The 11,553-nt window shown below is 51.8% G+C and overlaps 3 protein-coding genes and 1 long non-coding RNA gene across 12 annotated transcripts in view; 2 read left to right on the forward strand and 2 right to left on the reverse strand.

The window, feature by feature from the left end:
- Positions 1-4,562, reverse strand: part of Fkbp8 (FKBP prolyl isomerase 8) — a 20,902-nt gene extending 16,340 nt beyond the window's left edge. The window contains exon 1 of the mRNA XM_015489271.2: positions 4,556-4,562. The gene's annotated coding sequence lies outside the window, so the exon portion shown is untranslated. The remainder of the gene's footprint in view (positions 1-4,555) is intronic.
- Positions 1-10,014, forward strand: part of Kxd1 (KxDL motif containing 1) — a 10,395-nt gene extending 381 nt beyond the window's left edge. Inside the window, exons 1-5 of one of the 4 annotated variants that reach the window (XM_048795285.1) lie at positions 520-712; positions 3,914-4,035; positions 5,273-5,425; positions 8,266-8,312; positions 9,105-10,014. In XM_048795285.1, coding sequence (XP_048651242.1) covers positions 3,935-4,035; positions 5,273-5,425; positions 8,266-8,312; positions 9,105-9,334 — 531 coding nt within the window. In that variant the 5' untranslated portion in view covers positions 520-712; positions 3,914-3,934 and the 3' untranslated portion in view covers positions 9,335-10,014. Of the gene's footprint in view, positions 1-179; positions 285-519; positions 713-2,756; positions 4,036-5,272; positions 5,426-6,087; positions 6,371-8,265; positions 8,313-9,104 lie in introns of those variants that run through there. The other 3 variants (XM_015489277.2, XM_048795286.1, XM_048795284.1) reach the window with 3 other exon arrangements.
- LOC107145360 lies at positions 6,566-11,320 on the reverse strand. 3 transcript variants are annotated; one of them, XR_007344371.1, is made up of 4 exons: positions 10,573-11,320; positions 10,136-10,257; positions 8,956-9,025; positions 6,566-6,869 (listed from the first exon to the last, which is right to left on the reverse strand). It is a non-coding gene; the product is annotated as an uncharacterized LOC107145360 (long non-coding RNA). The 3 variants fall into 3 exon arrangements; XR_007344369.1 differs by lacking the exon at positions 10,136-10,257; XR_007344370.1 differs by lacking the exon at positions 6,566-6,869 and having other exon boundaries at positions 8,564-9,025.
- A 19-nt stretch (positions 11,321-11,339) lies between these two features.
- Positions 11,340-11,553, forward strand: part of Uba52 (ubiquitin A-52 residue ribosomal protein fusion product 1) — a 2,969-nt gene continuing 2,755 nt past the window's right edge. The window contains exon 1 of one of the 4 annotated variants that reach the window (XM_015489274.2): positions 11,340-11,478. Coding sequence is in view for 1 of the 4 variants with exons in the window: in XM_015489273.2 (XP_015344759.2) it covers positions 11,359-11,491 (133 nt within the window). In the remaining 3 variants the exon portion in view is untranslated. Of the gene's footprint in view, positions 11,492-11,553 lie in introns of all 4 variants that reach the window. The other 3 variants (XM_015489275.2, XM_015489273.2, XM_015489272.2) reach the window with 3 other exon arrangements.

The following is an 11,553-nucleotide window of genomic DNA, read 5'->3' on the forward strand; positions in this document are numbered from 1 at the left end:
CGGGTCGGGCGCAGCATCCAGGCTGCCGTGGGGTGGGGCGCGCCGCTGGCCACATCTGGGCACTCCTGCTGCGCACAGGCCTCAGTTTCCCCAGCTGCGCAGTGGATGCGCGGGGCAGTGCCACGGGCCGGAGCTGGATTCGGAACCCGGGCGCGGGATTTAGGGCCTGCGCCCACATTGTGCGGTGTCATCTGGAGCCGCTCGTTGCTATGCTCGTACCTCCACTGTCCCCAGTTTGCCGGGGGCGGGGAGTGAGTGCAGAGTGGAGCCCCGCCCCACTTGGGGTAATTTTGTGAGCTTGGGAGGCGAGTTAAAAGTTTGGGTTGGAACCGCGGCGTGTCTCTGCTGAGCTTGTGACCTTGGGCCACTGAGTCCGCCCCTGTGAGCGTAAGCTTCTCTCCGAGAGGATAGTATCTGCCTCATAGTGGTGATTTAGAAAAATTCATTTAAGTGTTTTAGCATATGAAGAATCAAATATAAGTGATCGTTCCTGTGGAAGCTCCTGGGAGGCTCTTGTTAAACTGATGATTCCCGGGACTTCACATTCCAGCTGGAGGAAATAGCCTGCTCAGAGATTTGGTTTTTTCCCCCTTGCTTTTTGTTTTGTTTTGTTTAAAGAAATGGGATCTCCTTGTTGCCCAGGCTGGCCCCGGAACTCCTGCGCTCAAGCAGTCCTCCAGTCTCGGCCTCCGGAGTAGCAGCCACTACAGGTGTACGCATTGGCGACCTGCTGGAGCTCTCTTTTTATCGCACTGAGAGATCTTGAGTCTATTCTCATTTTCTGAGACTCAGGTGGAACAACACAGCCTCCTTCTGTGCGTGGCGGCTCCATCATCCCATAATGTATTTGGAGCAGAACAGATCCCTTGCTGGATCCATCCTGCTTTGTAGTAGCGGTCGGGGAAGGCTTCCTGAGGCAGCTGTGGGTGAGGGGGAGGTTGCCGCAAACCCCTCACTCTCACTTCTGGGAGCCAGAAAGACAGGGGGGATAAAAACGCTGAATTTCTTTCTTTGTGGTACTGGGGATTGAACCACCGGGGCCGTTCTACCCTTGAACTACATCCCCGGCGCTCTTTATTTTGAGAGCGGTTTAAGTTACCCAGGCTGGCCTGGAACTTGCTATCCTTCTGCCTCAGCCTCCCAAGTATGTGGGATCGCAGGCATGTGCTGTGGCGCCCAGTTAGAGCCCCGCTTTGAAGCAGAACCATCTCTCTGGAGGTCTAAATCCTGTGCTTGACAGGGGCTAGATGTGCTCTTTTAAATCTGTTCTTTATATATGATCATGTTTCTGGAAATGTGGCAGCTGTGGTGACCTTGCCTGACACATAATAAAAGCCCAGTGAACAGTTGGGAGGAAGCTTACACCTGATGTGGCAGCTTATTATTATTATTTTAAAAATTTATTTATTTTGCAGTATTGAGGAATGGAGCCCAGGGCCTTCGACATATTAGACAAGCATCCTACCACTGAGCTGTATCTCCAGCCCCAGCAGCTTATTTCTAGAAGAAAAGCAGGGGCTACAAACTGCTAGCCAGAATCAAAGCACAAATAAATATTCTTGGCCTCCATGATGGTTTTTTTTTTTTTTTTTTTTGAGTATTTGTTGCTAACATTTGGAATTGAGGAAATTTCACAGAGGAAAAAAGAAGACCCTATTAACATTTTTTCCCATAAAAATATCTGAAGTCAGGCCAAAATCAGCTGCTGCTTTAAGAGGCAGCCTTCTGGGCTGCGGTTGTGGCTTGGCAGTGAAGTCTTGCCTAGCACATGTGAGGTACGGGGTTCGAGTCCCAGAACCACATAAAAACAAAGTAATTTCTTTTTCTTTTTTCTTTCTTTCTTTTTTTTTTTTTTAAGAGGCAACCTTTTTGTAGCAGGTAGATACTGACCTCCTGTTCAGATTCCCACCTTTGTGGAACCTGCAGACTGTGCATTTGAGTTAGGACTCAGGTTCACTGGCTGTGTGACCATGGCCCAGTTCCTTAGTCTCTCTGAGCCTCAGTTTTCTCATCTGTAAATAAAGATGATAATAGTTCCAAGTATTTGAGCTTGGTGCCTTAGGATATAGTAACTGCTCAGTAAAATGGAAGGTAGCCAGAAATGGTGGCTTAGCCTGTGATCCCAGTGACTCTGGAGGCTGAGACGGGAGGATCACAAGTTTGAGGTCAACCTGGGCAATTTAGTGAGATCCTGTTTCAAAATAAAAAGCTGAGCTGTAGCTCAGTGGTAGAGGATTTCCCTACCATGTGTAAGGACCTGTATTCAGTCTCCAGCACCACAAATAAATAATGAAATGGGAAGGTAGATTAAATGGATTCAAACATTTTGCTGATCCTGTGTAAATTTTTCCCCCTTTTTTGAGATTCTGGGGATACAGCCTAGAGCCTTCTGTGTGCTAGGCAAGCACTCTATCATTGAGCCAAATCCACAGCTCCTATGTGTGACAATTAACCAATCAGAAGTAAACCTTCTGTTGTTCTTTATTATTATTGTTGTTATTATTTTTTATTTATTGGTACTGAGGATTGAACCCAGGGGCACTACAACTGAGCTACGTCCATAGAACATAGAACTCCCAGACTGAGGGTGGTCAGAAGCAGATACTGGCCCCATGGAGTCAGGGACAGGGGAACTTTTTTTTTTTTTCCCCAGTGGACACAACATCTTTATTTTTATGTGGTGCTGAGGATCGAACCCAGCGCCCCACGCATGCCAGGGGAGCGGGCTACCACATCCCCAGCCCAGGAACATATTTTTTGAGAAAGGGTTTCACCAAGTTCCCAAAACTTGTCTTGCCTCAGCCTCCACAGTAATGGCTGTTACAGGCATGCACCGTGGTACCACGCCTGGCTGTGTTGGTCTTCAAATGTGTGGTCCAAAAAGCCAAGCTATCTCAAGGTTCTAGATTTTTCCCAAGTCTCTCAGAAGGGTCAGTTCCGTGTCCCCCTCCTACGTGGCCTGGAAAGCCCCCTCCCTCTGGGTAGGGAAGGTCCGCGCATGTCAGGCGATCTGGGAGCTGCAGAGCCATCTGGGTTGCTGTGGCCACTGCCGGGCTGTGAATGCCTGAAATTCTTGGCTTTCATTTGCTCATAAAAGTCTAGTGTCAGAGCTGAGTTTCCAAAATTCTGTTTGCCTGTCCAAAACAAAGCTCTGACAATCCCTTGCCAGGTTCTGGGCCTGGGTGACACAGACAGCTCTCTCTTGGAGCTAACATTGGTATAGAGGGAGCCGTAGGCAAATGGGTCAGCTGGGAACTCGGGTAATTTCAGAAAGGGTAATTCCACTGAAGCAGTGAAATATAAGAGTGACCCAAGCTGGGTGTGGTAGCACAACTAATCCCAGTGACCTGGGAGGCTGAGGCAGGAGGATTGCAAAATTGAGGACAGGCTGGGCAACTTAGTAAGGACTATTTCAAAATCAAAATAGGGATGCTCAGTGGTAGAGCACTTGCCTAGCATGTGCAAGGCGCTGGGTTCCATCTCTAATACGGCAAGAAAAGAGTGACCCAAGTGGGGTTGTCAGCAAAGACCTCTCGGAAAAGAGACACTGGAGGTGGTGATGTGACGAGGCAGCCATGGTGTTCTGCCAGTGGGGACAGGAAGGAGGCTGGCAGATCCAAAAGGGGCTGGGCCTTGGACAAATGAACAGCAGGTGCCCTGAAAGTTGGGGAGTGGGGGATTCCAAGGTGCTTGTGTGCTATTCACAAATAGGACCCCTTTTGATTCCTAACACTCCAAGTTCTGGGATAATAACCCTGAGGCTCAGTTGGCATGGCTGAGTCACAACGCTCATCCCGACTCGGGGGCAATGGTTGAGTCAGAACCCAACCCATGAGGTTCCCAGTCCCACCTTAGGGCCCACGCCCCTGGTGCCTGGCATAGACCGCAGATTGTGGTTTCCTACCTGTGCCAGGCCGTGGAGGAGGAGGAAGAGATGGACCCCCCGGACTCGGCCTCGAGGGTCTTCTGCAGCAGAATCCTGAGCATGGTGAACACGGATGACGTCAATGCCATCATCCTGGCCCAGAAGAACATGTGAGTGTTGGCCACAGGGCCCCAGGTGGGGAAGGAATCCACTCCTGGCCAGTCCCCACTCCAGGCCCACACTGGTGATAAAATGAAGGAAATGAGCAAATCTGCCTGCTGGCTCCAGAGTCGGTCCCTCTGTGGCCTGGAGGCGAGGCCTTGGCACAGGAAGCAGGACGTTCAGAAGGTCTTGCAGCTGTGACTGGCTTGGCAGGGGTTGGAGAACTGGAGGGATTTTTTTTTCCTTTTAGTAACTGGGGATTGAACCCAGGGACACTCTACCACTGAGCTACATCCCCAACCCTTTTATTTTTATTTTTTTTAAGATAGGGTTTAATTAAATTGGTTAGAGCCTTGCTAAGTTGCTGAGGCTGGCCTTGAACTTGCGATCCTCCTACCTAGGCATGGTATTTCAGGCATGTACCACTGAACTGGCTGTGGCTTCTTTTGCTCCTTAACCCAAAGGCTTTCCCACACTGCATTGATGACCCAGCACAGACCTCATTTCCTGCCATTTCTCACTCTGTACCTGGGCTCCTGGGTGAAGAATCTCAGCAATACCCATCTCAACTTCTAGTTCTTGAGGGCAAATTCACACCTGACCTTTGGGAACTCCTGGACTGAGGGTGGTCAGAAGCAGATATGGAGTCAGGGCCAGAGGAACAACTTGGGGCTGCGGGAGTCTAAGGGGAGTGGGGAGTCTGCTTAAGGGAGAGATGAGAAAGTCTTAGCTTTCCGTCACTGTGACAAAATACCTGAGATGAACAACTCAGAGGAGGAAGGTTTATTTTTGATCACATGTTTTAGTGCATGGGTCCCTGGCCTATGGCAGCACAGTATATCATTGTGGAAAAGCACAGGAGAGTAGGCCTGTTGACTTCATTGTGGCCAAGTAGCAAAAAGATGACAGGAAGGTGCCAGGGTCCTGAAAGCCCCTTTGAGGGCATTCCCCCGGTGACCTGACTTCCTTCATGAGGCTCTGCCGTCTAAACATTCCATCACTTCCAGCAGCACCACAGTCTGGTGATCAGGCCTTTAGCACATGCCCTTTCAGGGACATTTAGGATCCAAACCCTAACAGAAGGGTACACTTCAGTAGGATTTTAAAGGTTGAACAGCAGTTTTAACTGGGCAGGCCAAAGAAACAGCACATGCCCCGGTCGTGAAGCAAGTAAGGCCTTGGCGTGGTCAGGCAGCAAGGGCCCTGGAGGCGGGGCATAGAGCTTGTGCCCTTTCTCTGCATCAGGCTGGACCGTTTTGAGAAGACCAATGAGATGCTGCTGAATTTCAACAACCTGTCCAGCGCCCGCCTGCAGCAGATGAGCGAGCGCTTCCTGCACCACACAAGGACGCTGGTGGAAATGAAGCGGGACCTGGACAGCATCTTCCGCAGGATCAGGTGTGTGCTTGACCCCTCTGTGGAATGGTCCTTTCGAACCCAGGAACTGGGAGGTTCTGCTGTTTTAATTGTTGTTGCTGTTTGGTACTGGAGACTGAACCTGGGTGCTCTCCTACTGCGCTCTACACCCAGCCCTTTTTGAGACAGGGCTTCACTAAGTTGCTGAGGTTGGCCTCAGCCCCCTGAGTCACTGGGATTACAGGCATGAGCCACTGGGCCCAGCCCCAGCTCTTTTTGTTTTGTTTGGGTTCCAAGGATTGAACCCAGAGGCACTCAACCACTGAGCCACATCCCAGCCCTTTTTTATTTAGAGACAAGGTCTCACTGAGTTGCTTAGTGCCTTGCTTTTGTTGAGGTTGATCTTTGAACTCACAATCCTTCTGCCTCAGGTTCCTGAGCCGCTGGGATTACAGGTGACCGCCAGCCCCAGCCCTTTTTAATCTTGTTTTGACACTGTGTCTTGTAAACTGCCCTGGCTGGCCTCTAATTTGCCACCCCCTGGCTCCAGCTTCCCAGGTAGATGGGATTACAGGCGGGTGTCTTCGTGCTAGTGCTAGTTCATTTCAAGAGGCTTTGTTGTACTCTTTTTTTTTAAAGGAATTTTTTTTTTTTTTTTTAAGAGACAGAGAGAGAGAGCGTAAATTTTAATATTTATTATTTAGTTTTTGGTGGACACAACATCTTTGTTTGTATGTGGTGCTGAGGATCAAACCCGGGCCGCACGCATGCCAGGCGAGCGCGCTACCGCTTCAGCCACATCCCCAGCTCCTTTGTTGTACTCTTAAGTGTCCCAAGAAAATCTGAGCTCTGAGATAAAAACCTTGACTTCTTGGGGCTGGCTGTGTGTGGTTCAGTAGTAGAGCCCTAGCCTCCGTCCCTCACATGGCAGATGAAAGAAAAGAGGCAGAGCATTTGCCTAGCATGTGCGAGGCCCTGGGTTCAATCCCCAGTACCTGGAAAAAAAAAAACAAAGAGGCAGAGGTAATCTCTAGTTTTTGTGGGTCCTTCCCAAGCTGGTTTCTGTAAGGACAAGAAAAGACGATCTCCAGTCCCTGGGCACCTCATCACTCTAGATGGCATCCAGAGCCACTTGATTGCCTTTTACAGCCGCAGCCAGCACACCGGCTCCCAGGGAAGCCAGTAACGTGTTGTATTTACATAAGACTATGTGCCACTTCCTCTGTTTCAGGGACAGCTGCACCTGCTGGTAGGCTCAGGGAGCAGGTGCCAAATATTGAGGAAAACATGTTTCATTTTTTATTTTATTTTTATTTTTTGAGGGGAGGTTTAGAGGATTGAACCCAGGGGCACTCGACCACTGAGCCCCATCCCCAGCCCTGTTTTGTATTTTATTTAGAGACAGGGTCTCACTGAGTTCCTTAGGGCCTTGCTGTTGCTGAGGCTGGCTTTGAACTTGCAAACCTCCGAAGCCGCTGTGCACCTGCTGGAAAACACATTTAAAATGAATCTTTTGTTTATTTTCATGTGGTACTGAGGATCAAACCCAGGGTCTCACACATGCCAGGCAAGTGCTGTACCACTGAGCTGTAACTCCAGCCCCACATTTCTTTTAATTTTCTTTTCTTTTAATATTTTTTTAGTTGTTGATGGATTTTATTGTCTTTATTTTTATGTGGTGCTGAAGATTGAACCCAGTGCCTCATGCATGCTAGGCGAGCACACTACCACTGAGCCACAAACCCAGCCCCTCCACATTTTTTTTTAATATTTATTTATTTTTTATTTGGTGCTGAGGATCGAACCCAGGGCCTGGCACATGCTAGGTAAACACTCTATTGCTGAGCCACAACCCCGGCCCTGGAAAAACAATTTTTTTTTTAATATTTATTTTTTAGTTATAGGTAGACACAGTATCTTAATTTTTTATTTTTATGTGGTGCTGAGGATTGAACCCAGTGCCTCATGCATGATAGGCCAGTGCTCTACCTCTGAGCTCCAGCCCCAGCCCCTGGAAAACACATTTTATTGAGCAGACTCTAGGTCAAAATCATGAGGTAGGCTGGTTAAGTCCCCCCTTTTTTTCTGAGTTGGGGTCTCACTATGTTGCCCAGGCTGACCTTGAAGTCCTGGACACAAGCGATCCTCCTGCTTTGGCTTCCTGAGTAGCTGGGACTATCAGTGCCTAAGATGGCACCTGACTCCTTATAATTCATAACAGCACATGTTTTCTGAGGCTTCATATCAGGTTTACTGCCCAGATGGTTTGGGGTGGGGGGAGCAGGGATCTTGAGGGTTGATAACCACAGCTATGTGTCCCCGTCACCCAAGAAGTAGAAGAGGGGTTGCCACCTGGCCTGGAACCATCAACAGTAGTGGTACTTATAAGGCCACAAAGATAACCACCTGCTTTGAAAACCTCCTTTCCATTCTCTGCAAACACAGCTGTAGTACTTTAGGAAAAAGAAGAACCAGCTAGGGGCTGGGGATATAGCTCAGTTGGTAGAGGACTTGCCTCATGTGCACAAGGCCCTGGGTTCAATCCCCAACCCCCAAACAAACAAACCCACCCACCAAACCAGCAGTTTAAAAAAGAAGAAAATTCTCTAAGCTTCATTTTGTCCAAAGGTAGAGGAGGCTAACATAAGGGGGCACTGCAGGGAGAGGGCCCCTCTGCCTGGGCTCAGGGACCAGACCCCAGAGTGCACGTCTGCCCAGGTGTTCCCAGGCCTGTTGGGCTGAGCATGGGGCAGAGAGAGGGAGGCTTGGTGAATGGTGAGGGCCAGGTTCCTGCTGCCCACCCAGCAAGGGCTCCCTAGCCAGTGCCAGGCCCAGCCCATCTGATCAGCAGGTTCAGCCCCTGTGCCTTCCCTTCCCTGCAGGACCCTGAAGGGGAAACTGGCCAGGCAGCACCCGGAGGCCTTCAGCCGTAAGTGTCTCCCAGGCTAGTGAGCCCGAGCATGCCCGCTTCCTCCACTCAGAGCTGGCTTCCCGAAGGTCGCCTTGGGCTGACATGCAGCCCAGGCCCTGGTGGGTGGAGGGTCCAGAGAGATGGGGGTGGGGGGCAAGGGCAGGGTGCTGGTGGGATGCAGTCTCCTTGTCCTGGGGTGTACCCATGTAGTACCATGAGCCAAACTCTGCCCACAGCCACCTGTGACGGGGGACTATGAATATCCCGATTTCAGAGGGGGAAACTGTGGCCCAGAGAAGCACGATTGTGGGAGGAAGTGCAGCTGAAAAGGGAGGGGGAAGGAATCAAGTTCACATCTGTCTAGTGACAGCCCTAGTGGCTCTGGGCCACCATTCTGTGTGGCCAGCACCTCAGAGGGTTCCCTGTTGCTGAGCCTTGGTTTACTCCATCTGCTTAATGGGCCAATAGCTAGCTCTTCATCCCAAAGCTGCCAACTACCATGGGCATAAATTCCGAGTTTACAGAGCAGGGTGGACAGGAGGGGTGCCTGGGCCAGGTGACGTAGTGAGGGTGAGGAAGGACAGAGCCAGCTCACCCAGCCTAACCTAGGAGGCTGAGGCAGCGTCCCAACATCGCTTCGTGTGGAAGGGATTCTTCTTACCTGCTGGGCCTTGGTTTCTTCCTCTTCCTCAGTAAAATGGGCTAAGTCATGTACCCACGGGGCAGGGAACCTGTCAGGTCACACACACAAAGTCCCCCATCTGAGTGTTTGACAAGGCAGCAGAGCAACTCCTGGGCCTCCTTCCCCAGACATCCCAGAGGCCTCCCTCCTGGAGGATGAAGACGAGGACCCCATCCCGCCCAGTGTCACCACCACCATTGCCACCTCGGAGCAGAGCACAGGCTCATGCGACACCAGCCCTGATACTGTCTCGCCCTCCTTCAGCCCTGGCTTCGAAGACCTGTCCCACATGCGACCTGGCTCTCCCACTGTCAACGGCCACAGCCAGACGGATGACGAGGGGAGGCCAGGAGAGTAGTCCTGCTCCAGGCACCCAGAGGTCTTGGGCAGCAGTAGCCATCCCCAGGTGTCTGAGGTGGCAGTGGGTAACCCCGCCTCACCATCTTCACCTTTGCCACCCTGTTCTGTCATCCAGGGCTCCCTCCTGGGGCTGTGGAATTCCTGGGGTCTCCAATTTCCTGCTCCTTCTCCTGGGAACATAACCTCATGCCAGGGCACAGCCATCCCAGTTGGAGTGGTGAGGCTGAGCACAGGGATGTTTTCAGAGCCAGGCCTCAGGTGTGCTCTGAACAACAGTTAAGAGGTAACCAGAGCCAGATGCCCCCTATCCCCTGGCTAGGACCTCCTGGAGGTGGACAAGATCGTCACATCATCCTCTCACCCTGCACCCACTAATTCTGGTTTCCCTGCCCCTTCCTCAGACTGAAGTACTGAGTACTTTCTCCAGTTAGTGTCTCCAGGAGGTTTCTGACACAGAGAAGGAAGTTAGAGATGGAGGCTGGATGGCCACTCAGCCCTGGGCCTGTGAGGCCTGTGTTTGAACAGAGGTGTGGACCTCAGAGGCCCCGTAGGCATCTCCTGGGTTTCCTGGAGCAAGCCAGGCCACCTTGGAAAACAGAGTTTAGTGGAATATTTTTGTACCCGATGTTTACAGATGCTGTTGGGAAGTTATCAATAAAAAGACTCTGTTGCTAAAAAGGGAAGAGCACATCTCCCTGGCTTCTTTCCATCCTTGGGTCTAGCAGCTGAGAAAGTGGACACGTGCTGGAGGACATGGAGTCCTTTTGTCAGGGCCTGCAGACAAGCACACACCACTGACCTGGAAAGAGATGGGACTGACCACCAGGCTGCGTGGCTGTGCCTGCAATTCCAGCAACTTGGAAGGCTGAGGCAAGAGGATCGCAGGTTCCAGGCCAGCCTCAGCAACTTAGTAGGATTTGTCTTAAAAAAAAGGGGGGGGGGAGCTGTAGCTGGCTGCAGAGCTCTCCCCGGTTAAATCCCTAGTACCATACACACACACACACACACACAAAAGAAAGATGGGGCTGTTCTTCGTGGAAGACCCTGTGGTGGCAGTCCTAACAACCCAGGTTCGCACTTCCCAGGTCCTCACACCTTCTGTTGGCACTGCTACCAACACTTCCCTTTCCCCCTTGAATGACACCTTTAGGTTGCAGTGTGTGTGCATGAGGGTGGGGTGCTCAGGCAGCCATATGGGACCCCATTTCCCGTTAGACTCTCCCAAAGTCGCCTCACCTTCGGAGCTCTTAGAATTTATGTTAAAGGAATCTGCTGGGTGCGGTAGAGGCTGAGGCAGGAGGATGGCTTGAGCCCACGAGTTTGAGATCAATCTGGGCAGCAAACAACAACACATTGTCCCCAAGAAAAGGCACTTTCCCAGGCATGAAAGCTTCTCTGCCTCTGCGTGACACGCAGTAGACACTAGAAATGTTCCCAGGAATAACGAAGCACGTTGACAAACTCACACGTAACTTCTCAGTCCTCCCTTTTCCCTGGTCCAGTGCCATCCACAAGTTTCGGTCCCAGTCCAGAACACGCCGGGTCCCACCGGACACTTTTCGCCAGACCCTACTACCTTTTCCTGGAGAAGGCACTAGTCTCACCGGCTTTCCCTGCTCCCATAGACTCTGCCCTCAAGTCCGTCCGTGCACAGCGGCCAAAGCTTTCCAGCAACAGGTTCCGGGTGTAGAGTGTCCACGGTGGCTTCCATGGGTCTCCTGTGACTTCTACCTTCTCCATTTCAACCCCTGCACCCTCTCTGCGTGACGCCTTTGCTTTAGCAGAAAAGTCTCTCCTCTGCTCTATTCAACAAGCATTCCCGGAGCATCGGCCAAGTGCCAGGTAACGTCGGGGACCCATAGACCAAGCGCTAAAACACCTGGAGGGGCGCGACCATCGTCACGTGACTCGACGGGCGCCGCCCACACCCGGAAGAGGGTGAGCGACGCTGGCCCACGTGCGCCGCGGCTTCGTTCGCCAGTACTCCACATGGTGCCGGGGCGGGGCCTGGGGCGGCACCTGATGCAAGACGCGGATTGTGACGCAGACGCGCGGCGTGCTCGGTGCGCAGGCGCTCTCGGCGGCGAATCGGCGGTTTCCGGTTCCGCCGCCCTCTTTTTCTTCAACGAGGCTCCAGAGCGGGTCGGTGGCCGAGGTCGTGCGGGTTGGCGCGGGCGCTGCGGCGCGGGCGAGGTCGTGCGGACGGCGAGGGGGGAG

Source organism: Marmota marmota, unplaced genomic scaffold, assembly GCF_001458135.2.
Source record: "Marmota marmota marmota unplaced genomic scaffold, marMar, whole genome shotgun sequence".
Classification (NCBI taxonomy): Eukaryota; Metazoa; Chordata; class Mammalia; order Rodentia; family Sciuridae; genus Marmota; species Marmota marmota.